This window comes from Melanostigma gelatinosum, assembly GCF_949748355.1.
Source record: "Melanostigma gelatinosum genome assembly, chromosome: 7".
Classification (NCBI taxonomy): domain Eukaryota; kingdom Metazoa; phylum Chordata; class Actinopteri; order Perciformes; family Zoarcidae; genus Melanostigma; species Melanostigma gelatinosum.
The window spans coordinates 28,035,610-28,058,747 of NC_136640.1; the positions used below are offsets into that span (position 1 = coordinate 28,035,610).

The window sequence follows — 23,138 nt, forward strand, 5'->3', positions numbered from 1 at the left end:
AGTTCCGGTAACCGTTAACATTAATTTACTGTGTACTGACTGTCAAGAATTATTTTTTTTATTAAATTGTGTCATTATGAACGTAGGAATATAATTGTTACCAATTCCTGCAACTTTAATAAGGAAGTAGTTTATAAAATGCATAACACAATGAAACCAAAGCATTGACACAGCAAAGCAGAACATTTCTCTTCAGGTTCTCATCTCATATGGAGGTTTGTTGGCTCCGTGATTTGCTAGTTTTCTAGATCTAACCGGTGATCTGACTGATAGTGCGACTGTCTAATGAAGTCTGCCACAAGCTGAGCTTCCAATAGAGTGGTCTCGTGTGACGTCACAGTTTAGCTGTCGGCCATGTTGGAGTACACACAAAGCCACTGGCATGCACGGCTGAGTCGCATAACCTATCGATCATGGTGAACTTTTGTGCTGTCTTTGGTTGTGGCAGCAGAGCTGATAGACAAGAAATCATTCTTTCGTTTGCCAGCGGTCATTACACATCAAGGAAATGACACGAAGGAGCTATCCAAGCGACGTCGCGAGAAATGGCTGTCACGCATCTCTCGAGATATAAAGGAATGGAATTTGGCGTACACTAGAGCAGCGGTTCCCAAACTTTTTAGGCCGCGCACCCCCTTCTACATCCCGACCGGGTTCGCGCACATAATAAAAAAAATTAAAAAAAGAAGCAACAGAGCCTTTTAAGCCTTCATAGCCGCATAAGAATCGGACCAATGAGAGAACAGTTTGCTCGCGCGTGGCATTTGTTTACAAGATTTATTCCGCTGTTAAATGTTGCAGTGTGAACACAAACCGAACAAAGGAGCAACTGCAACAAAGCAAACGAACTGAAGGTGTGAAAACGCCCTGAAACACTGCAACAAAGTTTCAATAACTTTCAGTGACACAAGGCGTCACTTTTAAAGAGCAATACTGATGGCGAGCGCACAGGCTCAGAGGCAGATTATCACATTTAATTTACAATTAATGACCGACTAATGTAGCCAGGATGTCTTCGGACAAAGCATCGATGCGGCGACACAGTGTTGTTGGACACCGGGATCATGTCCAACTTTTTTGCTTCTTTCTCCCCAATCATACATTCCACCATCTCTCTGGCAGCTGGCAAGCTCACGTCTTCGGCGATTGTGTGCGGTAGCCCCTTTCTCGCTATTCTGTAACCAGATATGAAGCCCGTAGTGCGTCATTTATAGACCCAACACATGAATGAGACTCCAGTTGTTTTTGGCTGTTTTGTAACTCCTCCAATTTCGATATAAACAATGTAAGGGGCTTTTGACTTGCACTGGCATGCTTGGTGTTCAGGTGGCGACGTAAATAAGAGCTTCAGACTGTTAGCCAGAACCTCACTGCACACCACGCACTGTGGCTTTGGGGAATCTGCGTTGGCAATCCAAGTGAAGCCCAGACACAGATACTTTTTATCATATTTCCTCTTTTTTTTCCCAGTCTGATGCTCACTCTCGTTTCCTCTTTTTCACCTTGATTCCGCGATGGGCCGATGTGCTCCCGATTTGTCTGTGCTATCCCTTCCTCCTTTTCGGTCTCCTCCGTCTCATCTTCCTCTGACTCTGGCTCGATTTCTTCTCCCGGTCTCTCCCCAACGCACCTCTCCGTTCCCCTCGCCTCCGATTCCTCGCTCTCTCTCTGTCCCTCTCCTCTTTTACGACTGATAACTTCAGATGTCCCACCTGACAGTTTTTAAATTAAAATTACATTTTTTTTAATATTTAATATTATTACACCATCAGACCGCCATTACACTTTTACATTACACCCCCTAGAGGCAGCTCGCGCACCCCACTTTGGGAATCCCTGCACTAGAGTATGTGCGGATCACTTTATAAGTGGTCAGTAATTTTATTTACGAATTCGTTGTATGTATATGTGTGTGTGTGTGTGTGTGTGTGTGTGTGTGTGTGGGGGATGAAGTTAGGGGTTAGTTGAAAGTTAATTCCTACACACACGCACACAATGACATGCACGTACAATGTAAACAAACACACGTGTCTGTTTGCACTGAGTAAACATTGAATATTGCTAAATATCTGACCAGATCTGTATATATTTACCCTCCCAATGACAAGATGAGAATTCTCGACGACCGTTGCTTTGACGTCTCGGACCCATCCACTGACAAACTGATTATAAGCGTCGAGCCCTTTGTAGCACTCCAACTCATCTTTCGTGTAAGGACTGGGGGTGTTCACGAGATACGTGTAGATGTTGGCGTAGTTTACCGATGGAAGATAAGTAGGATCGGCACTGAAACGATCTGCACTCATCGTATAGGGATCCAAGTTACCAATAACCTTCAATTTGGCCAGGTAGCGAACCTTTGATGCACTATCCAGTGATTCAAAGTATGGTATTTTCGCCGCACTTCCTTGTTTACTCGCCGCCAGGTAGGATCTGTGTGTACTCCAACATGGCGGACAGACCTCGTAACTAAGGAGATCGTGACGTAGGTGAGACCACTCTATGATGACGATTCCCGACTCAGGCTGGCCATTAGTGTGTGGATTGGGATAATTGGGCTCTTTGATGAACCCGAACTCACAGCTCAGACAAACGCCATGTCTCAGTTCCCCGTCGAGTGTGCTGCTGCTCTTTACATCAGAGCATAACAATGAACACACGGTGAGAGAAGTGTGCTCCTTGCTTTCCCACACTCCCAATCGTCCGTCCATATGTCACGGCGGCCTGTGAAGTGTGTCCTTTACAACAGGAAGAGGATCTCCTACCTAAGAGGTGCGCAAAACACCACCACACATCTGAAGGGGAAGCAACGGAGAGAGAAAAAAAGGGATGGCTGAAATTCACAGCGGCGTGCCGAAAGCGTGCCGACATGAGCCGCCACATCAGCTCGGCTCGGGTCAGCATGAGAAGGTCCCATTTGAGCCTGAACAGATGGGTGAATGTGTCTTCACTGTGTGGGCACAAGCTTTGAAATCCCCATCACCTTAAAACACAGGCACTGGTGATGTGTGCACAATCACACTCGGAGGAAATATGAGTGTGTGTGTGTGTGCTAGTGTGAGAGATGGTAAAACTCACCATGTTTCCTTGTTCGTCCACTGAATTGGTGCCTAAAAAAAAGAAACAGTTTATCATCTGTGAGATTTGCTTCAACACTGAGCCTTTATAAAGTGATACAACAACAATCTTTAAGTTCAAAGGTTAACATGTATTTGTAGAATGCCTGTTAGTCATGTGACTCTATAGCCTTGAGGGGGAGCCTTTTCACTGAGTTTATAGAGATCTCAGAGGCGTTGAAGGTCAATACCAATCAAAATTCCTCCACAAACTGAAGAACTGACCACTGCCATCAAACGTCTGATCAGACTAAATTACTTCATGATTTGATCTCATAGCTCCTGATTAAATCAAGATTTTGCCAATTTCTGAAGGCAAAGTTCTTACAAATAAGACACCCGAGTGTTGAGATGAAAGCATCACAAGAAGCACCGGATCTCTGGGTTTGTATCGCCGCTCGTCCTGGAACTTCTCAAATGACACAAAGCCTTGTAAAAGATGACGAGCTGATGAATCAACTAGTTGATGAAGCGAAAACGAATCGACACAGACAAAGAGCAATGGTCGATCTATTAAGTGACAATGAATGAATCACTGGTTTAAAACGCCATGACGACAAGAGCAACACACAGTCACAAGAGAACATGTGTTTTTCCAAACTTTCCTAAAAACGACAGACATGCAAACCACCAAAATATTTGAAGCATTTCTATTCACAGATTTCATTAGTATTGCTCCAGTTTTATGAGAAATATCAGAGAGGAGAGATTCAATTCTTTAGCAACCCGTACACCTGTAAATACTATCTGCACGTCAACAGTAAAACCAAGTATTATTAGTATTTCACAAACCTATCTGCATGGAAACCACACAGAAAGCGTATAATCCAGAGCCTGCAGAATATCTTAAAGGGCTAATCCATATCCATCCAAATCATAAAGAGAGCATATTCCACTCCAGTATTCCACGTGTGCAACAGAACGATTCCATGATAGCGATGAGATGAGGAAAGAAGTGGGAGAAAGTAATACTTTAAAAGATTGCAGAAAGTAGTTTCTGAAATGCTAAAAAATGTAATTCCATCTCCATCATGCCCACTGCTCTGCAGGTGGCCGTAAATCATTAGAGTGCAAAGTGCCTCATCATTTCACATAATGCCTCCGTAAACTTCAGAGAAACAGAAAATAAAAGAGGACAACAGGGAAATCCAAACGTGGCTTTGTCTCAGAATAAAAAAGAAAACTTCAGGGTCACTGAAGAGCTGGAAGGCCAACAAAATAAGGAGGAAGAGGAGGAGCCCTGCAGAATAAACCGCTGGCCCACTCGCTCCCTGGTGTGGATTGTCCACGGCCGACCAACTCTGAGCTCCTGATAGAAGCTCATCACTTACTATAGTTTTGTCAAGAAAATTCGTCTTTGCTTAAAAGTCAAAACTCCAAAAAAGGGAGCTACTGCTGCACTGCCTCGCAGGAAGTTGCTGTCGAGCTGTGCTTGTCTGAGAGGACTCTCGCTCACATCACACACTTCTGTTGCCGCCCACTGGAAACTTCAACTTCACTTGTGTATTTTCTGCTCTTTATTGTTCTCCGTCTGACTCTTCTCTGAAGACAAGCTGCTCGCCTCTGACTGACAGCTGCTAGCTCCGCCCCTCTGTGGGCTGTCCTAAACAAGAAGCGATAAACCAATCACAGCCCTTGTTTACAACATCATCGATCCTGTCACTGATGGATACGGTGGGGATCTGTTCAACTGAGCTCAGACAAAATACCATTTAGTTTTTTCTGGCAAGTAGGGCTGCAATTACTCATTCGTTTGATTTCTCTCAATCAAATCAATTGTTTGGTATTTAAAGTGTCAGAATGAGCAAAGATACTCATTACCGTTAGCAAGAGTCCAGGGTGAGTTTGGAAGAATTCATTCATCTATTGAGAGAAAGTGAATTGATAACAGCCAAAGCATTCGCTGCTTATTGTGACATAAAACATCTGAAGATGTCCCTTAGGGCTCTGGAAAACTGGGACTCTTATTGTCCCGATTATTGTTCCACTAATTGAAGAAATAAACGGTAGAGCGATCAATACTGAAAATCTTTATTAGTTGCCATTGCTTGTTTTGTCCGACCAACAGCCCAAAACCCAAAGATATTCAATTAAGTACATAACAGAGAAATCTCTGTTATGTACATTACATTTTGGCTTTAAAAACGACCAACATTAATAGATTATCTGGTAAAGTTGCTGCATAACTTTCGGTTGATCGTCTAATTATTACAGCGTATTAGGATCAAGAGCTGTGGGTTCACTCTCAGGTCACAGCGGTGAGACTCAGATAAACTGACAGCCAGATGTTTGACTCCTTTGTTTCCATTAATCCAGTGGTTCTCAAACTTTTTCTGTCACGCCCCACTTTGGAGGAAGAAAAATGTTCATGCCCCACCGCCCCAACAAAATTGTAACAAAATGGTCTTTGTTGAATTTTTATTGAAATAACATTTTGTGCCTCATTCGTCCGTGCTTTTTCAAATAATAGAATAAAGAAAATTGCAATCACTTTTAAGTAAACCAGATTGCTCCATCAGACAAAAACAAATAAAATGTGCAATCACTTTGTTAGAACAATGCAAATAAAGTTATATCTCTGCAAAAAAGAACTACAATTTGGCAAAAAATTGCTTATTGCAATTGGCTGATATGAGTCATAATTATGAGATGCTAAGTCATTATTTTGAGATAGTATCTCATTATAATGACTTCCAGGATATGTCATTTTTCCTCATCGTGGCAGAAACGGGCTTCCATAAATTTTGCCATGTATTTATTAATTTCTTAAAAAAAAAAAAAAAGATTGCATTTCCCCCTGCGCCCCACCTGTAATACCACCGCGCCCCACAGTTTGAGAACCACTGCATTAATCCAAGGTCTGAACATCAGCCTGTTTGAGGCTAAAGCGGCACATTAGTCTCTGGACATAATGAGTATCAGCTGGAGTCAGCTGATACTTCTAGTTTTAAATGACACACACTCTCTTTGGAGGTTTTAAAAAGGACAGTAGACGCTCACACGTTTCAGCACTCACCGAATAGATAGACCATGCCGACCGCTCCGCCAACCCCCATGAGTCCGGCGAGCCGTAGCACCATCTTCTTAGCATAGGCCGTGTTCTCCTTCTGCTTCTTGTCCTCCGTGTGGTCTCCCTCCCTCTCGCCCTCGCCTCCCTCAGGAGGAGGCTTCCCCTGGTAAAATAAAAAAGATTGCCCATCATTAACCATCCTGGATGCTGGTGATACCTGGACCGTGGTGGTGCTTACTGCTGCCATACATGACAACCACTACTACTCCTTTTACTAGTAGTCCCATTTATATTCATATGCTGCTACGTTTACCACTTTTATTATACCGTCTAATAGACTGCTGCTGGTATTATTAGTAGTCAGCATTATTCTGCCATTATTGGTGCTTCTACTGCTATTACTACTCATTATATTTCTGTCCTATGCATTGCAACTGTGAAATGTTGTTCATTCTGTACACATGACATCTATCACACTTCTGTCCCTCCTGGTTTGTTTTTTTCTTCAAATGTATGATTTGTGACATTGGGCTACACCGACAGATGGAACTGAGTGAATGACTGTGACATAGATTATGTTCTCAAACATGAACTGAGGGGTTGAGTTGGACCAGATTACAGATCAGATCACCACCTTATCATTGATAGTAGAGCTGTAACTCACAATTAGTTTCATCTCGCCGTCATTTTGAGATTAACCAATAAACCTTTTAGTATCTAAAGTGTCAGATTATAATAGATCCAATCAAAGTTTCCAAAAGTGATGTCTTGAATTTTTTTGTTTTGTAACACTAACAGGCAAAAACTCTGCAAGTTAAAATACAAGACAGTTCCTTGTAACTAGACTGTTACTTTTAGTTGCCAAATATCCGATGATTAATCAGCGATAGCAAATACAATCTTCCTTCATTAGAGGGTAAAGCAGCAAAATATATGCAATTGTATCCTCTTTATGGATGATCAGAGCCAGACTGTGGACCTCGATACATCCATCCTCAAAGAAATCCTGTTTGTTGAGAACACATGTAATACAGCAGACTAGCTATTCCTCATTCAACCCTAGAGTGTGGAAGGTGGAAGACTCTGTGTCAACTGTTTGGACTGTGATGGACTTCAGATTTTACTCTCAGCCAACTAATCAACTGCTTCACAACTCATTGCTGAAGCGATGAAATATTGACAAATGGCGCTCTTCAATTTAAAAGTCATTAGAACCTGGTGTGGTTACTTTTTATTATTATTGTCAAACAAATAAAAAGCTAGGCCTACACTACCGTTAAAGTTTGAGTGTGTCCGACGTCTGAGAGGACCAGTCTATGTGTCTGAAAGGTGTTTCATGATTGTAGCTTGCAGAAAGTCATGATTGCATTGAGTCATCTGAGTACAGGGAGAACACAACACTGTACAATGGTTCAAGCAGACTGATGACTGAAAGAGACAAAGGTCCCTCTGAGCAACAGTTGAATAAGAACAGAAGAAATCAGCAGTCACTGGTAAAATAAACTAGAAGCCTAGCATCTAAATAGGTGTTCTGTTCACTGCCAAGTGAAAAACAAACAGTTTATAATGAGCTGGAATTAAGAGGCAACGTGTTGCTTTAGCAAAGCTCTTAAACAGTGCTGTCCTTACTTTGTGCAACAAATAAATACAATGAACTTGCTGAATTGTTATTTCTTATTAAAATAATTCATGCACCAGCAACTTGAACAGTCTTTAAAATATACAGAAATTACAGTTTAAGCGCAAACCTCTTTTAAGGCATGAACAACTTACAAAGGAATGAATATAATGTATAGCATACTTTAATTGAATAGATCAGCACTATTGTCACGGATGCTCGATCCAGTCAATATCAGATCAATAGAGTGGTCTCACCTACGTCACGATCTCCTTAGTTACGAGGTCTGTCCGCCATGTTGGAGTACATACAGATCCTACCTGGCGGCGAGTAAACAAGGAAGTGCGGCGAAAATACCATACTTTGAATCACTGGATAGTGCATCAAAGGTTCGCTACCTGGCCAAATTGAAGGTTATTGGTAACTTGGATCCCTATACGATGAGTGCAGATCGTTTCAGTGCCGATCCTACTTATCTTCCATCGGTAAACTACGCCAACATCTACACGTATCTCGTGAACACCCCCAGTCCTTACACAAAAGACGAGTTGGAGTGCTACAAAGGGCTCAACGCTTATAATCAGTTTGTCAGTGGATGGGTCCGAGACGTCAAAGCAACGGTCGTCGACAATTCTCATCTCGTCATTGGGAGGGTAAATATATACAGATCTGGTCAGATATTTAGCAATATTCAATGTTTACTCAGTGCAAACAGACACGTGTGTTTGTTTACATTGTACGTGCATGTCATTGTGTGCGTGTGTGTAGGAATTAACTTTCAACTAACCCCTAACTTCATCCCCCCCACACACACACACACACATACATACATATATATGATCTGACGTTAAACTCCTATCAAGCAATGCTGAGGCTGCATCTCTGTGTTTCGCCTGTTGTACACGCTCGACACGTCTCTGGTACCGACTGCTGTCACGGGCCGATGAAGCTTCGGTAACCTTCTCATGTCCAAGTTTAATTTATATTTCCTTTATTAAATACTGTTCACAAACGAATTCGTAAATAAAATCACTGACCACTTATAAAGTGATCCGCACATACTCTAGTGTACGCCAAATTCGATTAATTTATATCTCGTGAGATGCGTGACAGCCATTTCTCGCGACGTCGCTTGGATAGCTCCTTCGTGTCATTTCCTTGATGTGTAATGACCGCTGGCAAACGAAAGAATGATTTCTCGTCTCTATCAGCTCTGCTGCCACAACCAAAGACAGCACAAAAGTTCACCATGATCGATAGGTTATGCGACTCAGCCGTGCATGCCAGTGGCTTTGTGTGTACTCCAACATGGCCGACAGCTAAACTGTGACGTCACACGAGACCACTCTATACCAAATGTCGGTATGGGTGCATCCCGAGACAAAACTTTTTCAAATGTTAACGACGTTTTGTGTCTGAATTATATTGTTTTTTAGCTCTGTTAAAATATCCATTACTGCAGGACAGAAGAAAAACATATAGAGCAGCTGATTCAAGACCTCTGAACTGTGGTGTGAAGTCAGTGTTGCTGTCAGGTTGGTAACAGGTGACCCGTGTCGTTCCCGTGTTTTAGCAGCATGTCAGTAACACATGGTGTGTGTGTGTGTGTGTGTGTTGCAGAACTGCGTTTCCGGTAAAGGTTTAACTGAACGCGGGGAGGGGGTGAAAGTCTGTTCTGACCTTCAAACCAAACAAACCTTGGCTTGCCAGCACAGTCAGTGTAACCAACAGCTGCTAGAGATAAAACATGTCGCTTCGTCAAAGGTGTTTGGTTCAGTGTCTGTGAGGAGCTGATAAAAGCAGCAGCCTAAACGTTGCAATGAGCCAGAGAGATGAGGCACAGGTTAGATTGATGCTAACTACATGCTAACCGTCATAGCTTACCAGAGCCTGAGACCACACCTAATGTTATTGGTTATTTTGTTGGGAAGTGTACCGACTGGGCTCAGGTGTAAACTTGTTTAACTAACGTGTCCCTCCCTCCCAGGCGATACAAAAAGTCAACCAACCTACCAATTACATACGCATGCTAACATTAGCTAGCTAACATGTTAGCTTCCCTAATCTTAGGTTCATTCATTCAGCAAACACGCAGATGGAGCTGAAATGTAATATTTATGAAATTGACATTCATCGTGACACATGACAGGCAATATATAATCAATACGGTCTGCCACTCTCTGTTTGATAGCTTAATGTTTATGTGTAAATCAGCTTTTAGCTTAAACCTGAGGCTGGACATGTCAGAAAGTGGCTCTGATTTGAGCTACATGGCCAACTTGTCTGGGCGGGGTTTTACGTTCAAGAGTTGCAGTGCATTCGCTCTCCCCGCCAACATTGCTGACTCGTTAAACAAATCGAGCGCACATAAGCAGGCTAGCTGTCCCACCTGACTCTGCTGCTGTTGCTGGAGTCTTTGCTGGAGGATAGCCTGAGCCAGTCCGCCCGTCACACTGCCCGTTCCTGTCGGCGGCTTGTCAGTGGAGAGAGTCCGGTTTATGTCCACCACAGCCAGGGAAGCGGCACCCACCGCCCCGCTCCTGAGCCTCAGGAGGCCCCGGCTTGCTCGCACACACATGGGGAACGCAGACATGTTGGATTGCAGCACAGTATGCCCGGCGAATGTAACGTGAAAAGGACAAAAGTATTTGATTGGCTTGGGCTGGTTTGAGTGACAGGCAGGAGGAGCTCTCAGAGCAGCGAGAGGCCAGAGCTGCCTCTGCTACAGGCCACATGGAGAGGAGGAGGGCGGGTGGTACAGCGTCCAGCCCAATCAGGAGCAAGAGTGAGCCTGACCTTCGGTTGCGTTATGGAAGGTCCATGTTGGTTGATGGCAAAATGCCCAAACTGCTCACTTACATCACCTGTATCACAAAAAATGTCAAAATAAAACTATTCTCAAAAATAACAACTTTAAATTCAATACGGGAAATATTAATTATATTTTAAGATAAATTCTATCTATTCTATATTATATATATATATATATATATATATATATATATATATATATATATATATATATTACATTATTCTACACTTAACTATATTTTACCCATACTTTAGTGTTTTTTTCTATTTATTATATGTTACATTGTTGTATTATCCTATATTATGTTGTATTATTTACTACCTTTAACCATATACATGTAATGTACTATATTCTATGTTATATTATGTACTATCAATACTATTGCTGTTCTTGCGCTGCTGCAACAACCAAATTTCCCTGCTGGAGATCAATAAAGTCAACCAATAAAATGTATCTTTCTTAATAAATACCTGAACCTCCTGTAAGAATAAAACAGTGTGTTACAAAACACAGTAACATCTTTGCTTTATTATGAGAATCAGCTTTAATAGCCAAAGGAATCTAACTTTCAATGTACCATGCAATGCCAAGAACAATCATGAGGAAGATACACTTTAAGATAGAGCTAGTAATTGTACAGGTGTACAAAGAGTGCTGGAATACATGGTATATGATAATGTATGGCTTGTAACATTTCACATTTCAAAATAAAAGTTTCAAAATATACAGTATTGTTATATGCCGTGACCACCAGAGGGCAGTGCACATCAATCATCTGTTTCTGGCTCCTCTTTATCTGCCATATTGACTTTGTTCTCCATCTGTTGGTTGAGTGAACAGAGTTTTGGGCTTTGGAAAGCGGTGTTTCTTTGCTTGACGGTGAGGAAACTGATGGCCGCGGACCCCTCTTGAAGACCTCTGCTCTAAAGAGATGGATTCATGCGTCACATGGTCGTCCCTCAAGCACAAAATAAACTGTGTCATAAACGTTTAGACCAGCCGTGTTATTCCATAAGATATAAGCCAACTCAAATTTTAAATCAAATTCCGCTCATTATTTCATCAGGTCTGTCTCAACCCCACAGGAGGCCTTACTGTACACTATGCTGCCTCCTCTGGTGGGCAGCTGCTGAAATCATCACCATCGGTTGTAGAAATCCAAGACAATATCAGATAGCATTGAAGAATTGAGGAAGAGAACTTCAGTAGTTTTCAATAACATCGTCTATTACGGTGCATATGACCAGGTGTGATTGTAGTTTTCATATAGTTTTTGTAAAATCGCTGAATTGAACAGCACTCCTTTGATTCATTTATGGTTTATTGATAGGGGAGAGCGGGGTCTGACTATGACTTACATTTTATTCACAGCTTTGAAATCTACATTTCTGGCACCTTTAATAATTTTCGTCTACCATACTTTGTACCACATACAAAAACACATATTGTTGGAAAGCCTATTTTCTGGCCTATCAGATCATAATTGTTGTTGGTAGCTAGCATGAGTCCATTAGCAGGGGCAGTTGGGACAGTGTTGTTTATAGTTACCTTGTCACAAATTAATAAAAAGCCTAATTAATAATTCTCACTGATAGGTCACTGAGTGATTGTTTACTCAAGTGGCAGCCAGTCGGAAACATTTTTGTTTGAAAAATTCCATCTCACAGAAATGTATGAAAATACCACAATTCTCTGGTTTTCTTTTTCTCAAAGAAATCGGGGACTACTGTCTTCACCTGCACCTACCGTCATCTTGAAAAGGAAAGTCTCAGTGGACACTGGCTGATCTATTTTTAAAAGTTAAATGAGAGAGAGAGAGAGAGAGAGAGAGAGAGAGAGAGAGAGAGAGAGAGAGAGAGAGAGAGAGAGAGAGAGAGAGAGAGAGAGAGAGAGAGAGAGAGAGAGAGAGAGAGAGAGAGAGAGAGAGAGAGAGAGAGAGAGAGAGAGAGAGAGAGACACACATTGGGGGCAGAGCATTAGTATTGTTTCTGCTGTGGATCAGAGGAGAGACGGGTTCCTCATCACCGAACAACCAGCGGCTTGTTTTCAGGTAAAAACACCTTCAGCTGCATGTCTTCAAGCCGAACGCCTGTCTGTTGGTTACGATGTGTTGATTGTTGTCGGTCTGCTGTGTCTCGTGTTATTTCTGAGAAGATGGAGATGCTGAGTCAGAGGCACGATCAAAACAACCCCCCCTGAAATAAAGCTGCATTCTTACATTCGTCTGGCAGTTTAAATCAAACGAGCATCGCGTGTTTCTCACGTCCAGTCGATTGTGAAGAGGTTCACGTTTCTTTGTGCGTGTTTTCATCATCTGTTAGCGGGGCGTTTTTTCTCCATCTCGCCCTTCACTACGCACATTGGCACAAACCGGAGAAGCTTCGCTTCGTATCTTGTGCTTTTGATTTGTTCTGATCGTAAACGTCGCTGGAACATGTGTGCTTCATCTGTCCATGTGTTTTTCTCCCGGTAATTAATGTCTCCGCTTTGGTTTGTTGTAAAATGGAGGCTGGATGGAGGAGGAGGAGGAGGATGCTGCCATGGCCTCCCTCACTCCCTCCGTCTCTCACGACCTGCTGGTACACGACATGGTTCTACAGTGATGATTGGAACACATTCACATTTAGACCATATTTCCATATTTCATCCTGTACATTATGCTAATAGCATATCATCATTATGGATCCTTGGTCGAAAAACAAAAACAACACATCCCATGTTCTCAGTTGAAAGCCAGTATCCCGGTGAAACATGCTCTAAATGTGATGCATGCCTTTTTAACCCTAAAAATGCTCGCCCTATAATATTTTACATAGACCCGTCATACTAACAAGTCAACAGTTTCCACTTAAGGACAAAGAAAACCATGTGAAACAGGCAACAATTAATTTTTATTTATTGAGCAACAATTTGAATACAACATGAAAAATGTTCATAAATACAATTACAATGAAACAGAAAAAAACACAATTGTTGACAGTGCAAACAATAGCAAAACCTCCATCCCCTTCTTTAAATGTTTTTTGACAAAGCCAGGAGCTTGTTTCAGATGGTCTACCATGTGGTGGACGCCTGTAAGAAAAAGTATTACAAATAATTATAAGGATGAGAAGAACTGCAGTTTAGCAATTTGACGCAGCTCAGGATGAAAGATAAAGAGGGTGTCCTCTCTATATTAGACTGTGTCATACTCCACACTGTTTGTATGTCGCTGTATGCCAAACAACACTTTGTTTTACTCACTCCCTCCATCCCAACTCGCTCACCTCGCGCCACCGTCAGCAGTGCTCCCAGTGCCTTCCAGTAGTCGAAGCAGTCAGAGCCAAAGTGCTTGTGCAGTACTTTCTTATTTGACATGTATAGAACTGCTCCCATTACAGAGTCCTGGTGGCTTCTTGTTGTTAGCACACACTTTATATAGTTCAATATTTATAACATTTGATATAAAATTGTTATGTGGGAGTTCACAGGTAGGACCCAAACGCAAGACCACAGGAGACAGAAGTTACTATTAACAGGTTTTATTGAGACTGTGTGAAGGTGTGGAGCCTGTGGTCTGACACCCGAGTGGCAGATCGACGGTGTGAGGCCCGTGGCTCGACACCGGAGGGCTGGCAGCTTGACGGCGAGAGTAGTCCGTGTCACACAAGGAGGGCAGAGCGGCGGCGTGTAATCCGTACACACAAGGAGGGCAGAGGACACCACGGGGTTGACGCGGTGAAAGACGGTACGACCTGACAAGCCCAGACTGCAGGGCCAGAGCTTATGTAGTGACAGGGGACTCATTAGTGGGCCCTGAGTCTGGTGTGTCAGGCAGCAGGAGGTGATCGGCTGGAGTGTCCTCAGCTGTGCACACTCAAGGGTGTGGCCATGGGAGGCGTCTGGAGGCAGAGGACAAACAGAGAGCACATGGCACACAATAACAAACAGGGGAATGACAGAACACATGAGGAGAGGAGATCAGGGGAAACAGAGGTAACACCGAACAGGTCAGACAGGGATCCTGGATCCTGACAAAAATATTAAATGCGTTGAAATGACGTCTTCGTTTTGACCACATTTCACCATCCACTGTAATGCGACTTTGGATAAATACATTCATAGTAATCAATAACATCCGTCTTTCAATCACCACCAACATTTTCAAACAGGTTGGTGTTTTGTGACTCGATTATGTTTGAACCAGGTTTTAGCTGCTTGACGTTGAAATCCCAGCTGGTGCTCACTAACCTTCAAATCGTCAATATCACAAATCACAAATTTACCTCAGAGAGCTTCCCAATTTGTAACACTTCCTCTGTCCTTGGACCTTTGCTTACTGTTGGTTATTACAGTGGTTGTATGGAACTAAGTGTGTTAGAGATGCTGCTCCAATCGCTATAATAATAATATCATAATCACAGGACTGATTCAGTACAAGGTCATCATAAACTCACAGGCTATACGAACATTATCCAAAATAATCAATACTGCACCCTCATCCAGTACTGTACTGTACACAAAGCATGTGTACACACAAAGTATTACAACGAATTCTGGATAAAAGCAGCCTGCTTTTAGGGATGCCCTGATCACGTTTGTTTTGCCTCCGATACCAATCGGCAATCGTTGTTGATCTTTTTTGGCAGATACAGATTGTTTTTTTTGTTTTGTTATAACAGCTGGTATACAGAACTCCAGATTACTTTTATTCACCACCAAATATTTTCAACCGCTCTGAAGTCAGTGTAAACCATCAGAAATTCTAAATATTATCCTTTTACTTTTATTTTTTATGTAAAAAGTGGTTATTTGCATAAAAACACAGAAATACAAAGATAGTATTTTTGTTGAAATCTTGGAATTAGCAGTTTTATTTATGTACTAAATGTTCCTTCAAGTTAGTGTTAAGAAGTTAAACAGGTTATAATTATAGTTGCCCCTCTAATAACTATTCACGTCTGAAGTCGACAGCTTTGTCAAAGCTTCCACTGCTGGGTGTCCTCACATTTGTTTGAGCTTTTGGATGTTGAGTTTGTTTTGATTTTTTTAAATGCATCTTGGACAACAATGTTAACACATTTACAGAAGTTTAAACTGATCTATTTGTTAGAAAAAGTATTGTTGATGAACATGTGTGACCTGTGAAGCAATACAGGCAAGCAGAATATACATATACATGATCCATATTGATTGAATTTGGTGGACGACGTTGTGTTCCTGCTTAAAAAACAACAATATTTGACATGATAAAAAGTGTCTCTCTGACAGGCCCAGCTGCACCCCTCACCATGACTAAAGAGGAGAACCTGGAGGTCCAGGAGAAGGAGAGGCACGACCGGGAGGAGCAGGAGGAGGGGAAGGTCCAGAAAGAGGAGGAGGAGGCACTGACTGAGGAGGAGGAGGAGGAAGAAGAGGAATATGAGCTAGAAGAGGAGAAGGAGGGAGAGGAAAGGGCAGAGGTGGAGGATGAGGAGGAGCAGGAGGAGGAGGAGCAGGACGAGAGAGAGGAGCGGGAGGAAGAGCAGGAGGAGAGAGAGGAGCGGGAGGAAGAGGAGAATCCACAGGCCGGTTGGGAGTGCGACGCCGATCCAGAGCCCGAGTTGCTGTCAGTGTCCGAGTACCAGAGTCCGGTTCACGAGCCACGCCGCCGAGCCATGGTGCACCCGTCCGCCCAGGCACCGCTCCCCAAAGACTACAGTACGTTATACCAGCTTAAATACTACACACTGCCATACCACCTTAAATACACACTGTCATATCCCTTTGCCCAGGTATACTCTACCTTAAGACTATGCCAGGTCATACCACCTTAAATACATACTGTAGTAACACTGTAAATAAACACTGTTACACCACCTTTAATAATACTACACTTTATACCACTTTAAATATATACTGTTGTAACACCTTGAATACACACTGTCATATCCCTCCGCACAAGTCTTACTTAACCTAAAGACTGATGGTAGATCCTACCACCTTGAATACTGTCATACCACCTTAAATACAACCTGTTGTAACACTTTGAATACATACTGGAATACCAGCGTGCACCTTAAATACACACAGGCAGTGGCGGCTGGTCAATAGAGGGCCATGGGGCATGGCCCCACCATGAGCCACACAAAAAAAATATATATATAATAATAATATAATAATCATAAATTATACAAATTGTTAATATTTGTGTTTTTGAACTGTGGAATGTACCCAGTAGTGTGTGTAAAATATGATATCTGCGCAAAATATATGCTTTTCCTGCTCGTGCTCTCTGTGTGCACGACACGTCTGAGAACGCGCAGCTCGGGGGGCCTAATCGTTTTGGCCCAAAAGAGGCGGGTCTATGAAGCAGTTTAGCCAATTGCTGATTAAAGATATAAATGAGTGACATACAATTTAGCCAATCAGCGCCCTCAAATAGATTCAGAGTGGGGCCAGAACGATCTGGCCCCCCTAGCTGCGCGTTCTCGTCAGGAGAAGTCTCTACAGGTGCCCGCGCCAGCGCGAGCAGTACTCCTCCAAGCCCCGTTTGAGAGGAGAACTTTGGCGGAGATTCTGCAGCCAAAGAGCTGATATCAGATCAGCCTGACCTCAGAATCAGACAGCAGACTCGCGGGAAAGGGAAGCAGTACATGCGGAGCTTCACTACTAGCTGCACACCAGACAGGTTTGGCTAGCTGGATGACGTCATGCTAATCATTTATTTAGCTTTTTAAAACAACGGGGACGGATCCAGCACGGACAGTTATGGGAGTGAGGGATGAGGAGGTAAGGAAACATGAGAACACCAGGGTAGGGAGTGAGGGATGAGGAGGTAAGGAAACATGAGAACACCAGGGTAGGGAGTGAGGGATGAGGAGGTAAGGAAACATGAGAACACCAGGACACACATGAGAACTCTGTCAAGCTGCATATTAGACAAAGTGAACATCTTTTATTCTACATAGCTGTCCTCAGTCTCATCTGCTTAACTTGGTCATGGAGGCATCAACATGTAATAGAGATGTTAAATTAACAGTGAAAACTCATCATAGCTTAATTTAACATCAGTATTCATAATTACACTTCATGTTTACTTCTCCTGATCTTTACCTCCTATAACAAGGTCCATAGGGGCATCTCAATAAATAAACATGTTATATTATATTATATTATATAAGTGTTATTTACTGCTTTTTTTGTGTTGGAATAAATGTTAAATATTTAACTGCCAAGTAATAATGCGTGTTTGATACTTAAATTATTTTGCATTAAATCATACTGGGATGTTTTCTGAAATTGATAGGATGGCTCTACCTAGAAAATTTTCCTCCAGCCGCCACTGCATACAGGCATACCCCTCCATCGAGGCACCACTACCCCAAAACGGTGTGTCATTCCACCTTAAATACATACTGTTATGGCCAAAAAACAAGGTGCTCACGGCCAAAATGCCAAGCTCATGACTCACGTCCATTTCTTATATACAGTCTGTGCCCAAGGGCACAGACTGTATTGCATGTTATGCATGTTATGGATAAAAGGTTAATGCACAGTCCAGCCTCTAATTACCACAAAACAACAGCATGAAAAAACAACCACAGTAAGCTAACCTCACATAGCCACAAAACGCACAGAGAGAAGCATGTAGTGGTGAAAAGTAAAGACACTGTCTGAATCACAGACCTCAGTGCACACAGTCTGTATCAGTGACAGCTTTGATCGACCCATAGCTTTGGAAAGCTCTGGAATGACTTCTGCGTGGACGATAGGCTCATTGGTATTCATCAGACAAAATCAGTGCAGGCCAGCTCCATTATACACTCTGCATGTCCTCTCCATTATCCAGCAGGGAATACAGAGCGGTCCGCCTCACCAGCACCAGTATTCATCATTCACTAAAATAAAGAGGATAGCTTAGAAACTGAAATAGCATCAGTTATGGCAGAACTAAAGGCTTTTCTGGATCAAAAAGATGTTTTTGCTTTTCACCGGACCAGTTTGATTGACAGATGGCTCATCCAATCACCTGCCAAGTAGTATTTTGTTAGCTTCTGGTCCGTGCAGATCCCATGTCAGCTTTTCTGCTGGTTCTGTGTAACAAACCATCTTGCTTGACAGATTAGCTGGACTCACCCTGACCGACCATCTTTCATACATAGGGGCCGATTGTCATTACGCTGGGGTGTCTCCTCGATTTCTGGAGGAGGAGGCAAAGAGGTAAGCAAGGAAGAGAGGCGAGGAGAGAGGGGTCGAGGCCAACAGGCATTTGCCTGGTTGTACTTCTCTCTTGAATTATTACCTCAGTAAACATTGTAAACATGAGTTTATGGTCTCAATCTCTAGTTTAAAGTCTTCTTCATGATTCAGCATGATGTTCATTTGGTAAATGATGGTCCATTTAGAATCAAAGACACCAGAGAGCAGGGTATGCTTTAGGGCGGGGCTACCTTGTGATTGACAGGTCGCTACCCTACCATAGATGTATACGGCGACTCTACATCACTCCTCCGCAGTCACTTCCGTCACTGGTACCAGAAAGCCAAGATGGCGATGGCCGAACTCGAGGCTTCAAAACGACAGTTCACAAATCTATGGGTCAAGTCACGATGACGCAGCACACCTACATCAGGCAGCTGTCCATTTTTTTGCTATAGCATACTGGGTTCATGTCTGAACTTTTCTCATCTCCATCCGTCTCCAGCCTTCACCTTCTTCGACCCCAATGACCCGGCCTGTTTAGAGATCCTTATGGATCCTCAGACCACCATCCCGGAGCTGTTTGCCATCGTGCGTCAGTGGGTTCCCCAGGTGCAGCACAAGATCGATATCATCGGCAACGAGGTGGGAACACTAAAACACAAGCACACAGAAACACTTCCATCCCCGTTTCGTGTCAGTTTGTGTTTCAACTTCTTAAAGTCACAGTGATGCATTAAATGGTTAGACGAATCATTTATTTGTCAACTTACGGAAACATTTAATAATCTATTATTGGTTTCAGTCATTTATTAAAAAAGAATACTAAAGTTTTTTAGATTTCGCTTCACCAATGTGGATCCTGTTTTTTAACCTGTTAAAATCAATCGAACGTCAATCGAACTTTATTTGTACAGTAAGCACCTTCTGCATGCAGGTTAGTGCAAAGTGTTTTGCAGCTGACTGACAAGCTGATATAAAGACAGTACAAATACAAAGATTAACCAGATACTAATGCACACAACACATAGAAATGATAAAGTTGAAATGATAAAAACAATACAATAGATAAAATACAGTAAAATAATGAACTAGAAAATGCATTTCCTGCTGAAAATGCATTGGAATGCTGAAAGCTGAAATTAATTGTGAAAAAATTTCTGAAAATGAAGAAATGGGAGACTATCTGTCTGAAAAATGTTGAAGCTCGAAAGCATTTAAACTGCACTGCTGAAAAACCTTCTAGTTGAAATGTCTAACTATGTTGTCTGTAGCTGAAAGTATGAGGAAGAAGAAGGCTTTGAAAGTTGAAGAAGTACAACAAGATTATCTCCATAGAGATCCCATTCAAAAGAAAATTGCAAAAAGCTTCATTCAAAAAGTTTAAAGATTACAAATATGAAAAGTCAAAGCACCCCTCCTGAAAGAGCTGAACATTTTGATATTTGAACAATTTCTGTAGCTTAAACAAATTTCAGAAGTAGTGACATTTGTAGTAATAGGAGTAGAAGTTGTAGTTGAAGTATTATTAGGAGTAGAAGTATTAGTAGCATTAGAATAAGTAGTAGTAGTAGCAGTAGTGATATTTGGAAGCGTAGTAGTAGAAGTCGTAGTTGTAGTAGAAGTATCATTAGTAGTCGAAGTATTAGTATTGAGAAGAAGTATTAGTATTTAGAAGAAGTAGTAGCCTAGTATCAGTAGTAGTAGTAATAGCTACCGTAGTATAATAGTAGTGGTCGTAGTATTTAATATAACAGTAGTAGTAGTAAAAGTAATGGCAGTATTTGAAGTAGCAGTCGTAGTAGTACTAGTAGCAGTCGTACTAATAGCTGTAGTAGTATTAGTACTGGTAGTAGCATGAATAGCAGTAGTAGCAGTTGTAGTATAAGTAATAGTAGTAGTGGTAGGAATAGCAGTAGTGGTAGTAATAATATTGATGGTAGCAGTAATAGCACTAGTAATAGTAGCAACAGCAAAAGTTGTAGTAGAAGTAATGGCAGCAGTAGTCGTAGTAGTAATACTAGAAATATTAGCAGCAGTCGTAGTTGTCGCAGTATTTGTAAGAGCATTCATTATTTCAACAATAAAGCCTAATTTTGAGCTTAATGTTTACATACAGTTAATCCATGGGGCTTTTATTTTGAAAGGGTGGGGCTGGGTGGGGGAGGGAGGGGGAGAGGAGACATAATCATAATGTTTGACACACATAAACAGAGGTTATTAAATGCCAGGCTTCATCACAAGCAGTTCAGTTAGAATTCACTCTCTGGGGCTTTTATTTTGAAATGGGGTGTGTGTGTGTGGGGGTCCTCTAAAAGTCTCTAAGACCTGAATGACTGTATGAGAGAGAGACACAGACAGGGAGAGAGAGAGACTCTGATATCTCTGGCAAACTTTCTCATTTAGAGATTGTACTATATCTTTTACAGCTTACATGACTGTTGTCCTGCTCTGCCATGTCTTTCCTCGTCTCTCCCTCCTGTGTCGCGGAGTGTGTAAATGTCACTCGAATCAGGAAACTTATCAGAATACTCATATCTGATTGGCCGAGCTGCAACACGTAACAGCTGCAACAAATCATGTGTGTGCGGCTTTTATTTAAAAATGGTGTGTGTGTGGGGGGGGGGGTCCTCTAAAAGTCTCCAAGACCTGAATGACTGTATGAGAGACACACAGAGAGAGAGAGAGAGAGAGAGAGAGAGAGAGAGAGAGAGAGGGGAGTGCATGTGTGTCTGTGAGTCTGTGTGCTTATCAACATCACTAGTTGGCTCAATCGCAAACACCTGTGTGCCTGAAGCCATTTCATGGAGATAAAACAGGGAAACACCTCTCAAACAAATCCTCAAAACTCCCATAACCGTAGCTCCTATTGCGCCGATATTAATAAGTGCGAGGAAGGATGAGTTGAAGAACAGATCCTGTAAAAATTGTGTCTGTAGTGTAAAAAATGTGGCTTAACTGGCGATCTAGAAATGGGGTACCGTGTTCTGTGGAAGATGTTTTTGAAGCAAAATTTAACATTGGTCTCTATGGAGCAGACAGTTGGTTTTCCTCTCAATTAACGGCTTCCGTGTCAAATGTGGAAATCTGTGGGATTCCACAGTAATTTTTCTACGACAAGGACAATATTAGCTTCTTCTACATCCAGAAATGATGCATGAAGAGTGAAGATTGTGGACACAGTGGCAAAATACAAATGTTTTTTTCACAAGAATCTCAAGCTGCTCTTCACTCTAGCGGTGACATCACGCACTCTAAGCTGCGCAATACACACCCATTATAAAGTCAGAAAAGGGCTGAAAAATCATAAAAGTGAAATTGCTGCAGTTCAAAAAGTTTAAAAGATATCAAAAGCTGAATCATGTTGGCAATAGTTGAGGGTTTTCTCAACATTTGAAAGTTGAAATGGTGTCTGTAGCTGAAAGTATGAGGAAGTTGAAGGATTTGAAAGTTGAAGAAGTTTAAGAGGATTTGTAAATATTCTCCATAGAGATCCCATTCAAAAACAAGTTGCTAAAAGCTTAATAATTCAAAATGTTTAAAGGTTAGAAATATAAAAGGTCATAGCAGAGATGAGCTGAAGGAGCTGAACATTTTGATAGTTGAACAGTTTCTGTAACTTAAAAAATGAAGAAGAAGAAGCGTTGCGACAAAACGGGGGACGGAAGAAATAGTGGAACTAGAAAAAGCATTTCCTGCTGAAAATGCGTTGGAATGCTGAAAACTGAAATTAATCGCAAAAACATTGCTGAAAATAAATATCCAATTCAAAAACAAATTGCAAAAAGCTTAATAATTCAAAAAGTTTAAAGATTACAAATATGAAAAGTTATATCACACCTCTCCTGAAAGAGCTGAACATTTTGATTTGAACAGTTTCTGTAGCTTAAAAAAATTCATCAGTGGTGATATTTGTAGTAGTATAAGTTGTAGTAGAAGTATTATTTGTAGAAGTATTAGTAGCATTAGAATAACTAGTAGTAGTAGTAGTGGTGATATTTGTAGTAGTAGTAGAAGTTGTAGTAGAAGTATTATTAGTAGAAGTATTAGTAGCATTAGAATAACTAATAGTAGTAGTAGTGGTGATATTTGTAGTAGTAGTAGAAGTTGTAGTAGAAGTATTATTAGTAGTAAGGCAAGGCAAGTTTATTTGTATAGCACATTTCAACAACAAGGTAATTCAAAGCACTAGTAGAAGTATTAGTCATTAGAAGACGTAGTATCAGCAGTCATAGTAATAGCTGTAGTATTGGTCGTAGTATTTAATATCACAGTAGTAGTAGTAATAGTAATAGTAATGGCAGTAGAAGATGTAGCAGTAGTAGTAGTACTAGTAGCAGTCGTACTAATAGCTGTCGTAGCATTACTACTTTTAGTAGCATGAATAGCAGTAGTAGTAGGAGCAGTTGTCGTATAAGTAAT

General features: G+C 41.6%; 2 protein-coding genes across 4 annotated transcripts in view; one reads left to right on the forward strand and one right to left on the reverse strand.

Annotated features, from left to right (window-relative positions):
- Window positions 1-10,346, reverse strand: part of timm50 (translocase of inner mitochondrial membrane 50 homolog) — a 43,902-nt gene extending 33,556 nt beyond the window's left edge. For both annotated transcript variants that reach the window (XM_079272092.1, XM_079272093.1), the window contains exons 1-3: window positions 10,134-10,346; window positions 6,133-6,289; window positions 3,079-3,110 (exon numbers count right to left, since the gene is read on the reverse strand). In XM_079272092.1, coding sequence (XP_079128218.1) covers window positions 3,079-3,110; window positions 6,133-6,289; window positions 10,134-10,337 — 393 coding nt within the window. In that variant the 5' untranslated portion in view covers window positions 10,338-10,346. The remainder of the gene's footprint in view (window positions 1-3,078; window positions 3,111-6,132; window positions 6,290-10,133) is intronic.
- A 2,158-nt stretch (window positions 10,347-12,504) lies between these two features.
- clip3 (CAP-GLY domain containing linker protein 3) overlaps window positions 12,505-23,138 on the forward strand; it is a 36,886-nt gene continuing 26,252 nt past the window's right edge. For both annotated transcript variants that reach the window (XM_079272412.1, XM_079272413.1), the window contains exons 1-3: window positions 12,505-12,606; window positions 15,807-16,235; window positions 19,222-19,361. In XM_079272412.1, coding sequence (XP_079128538.1) covers window positions 15,827-16,235; window positions 19,222-19,361 — 549 coding nt within the window. In that variant the 5' untranslated portion in view covers window positions 12,505-12,606; window positions 15,807-15,826. The remainder of the gene's footprint in view (window positions 12,607-15,806; window positions 16,236-19,221; window positions 19,362-23,138) is intronic.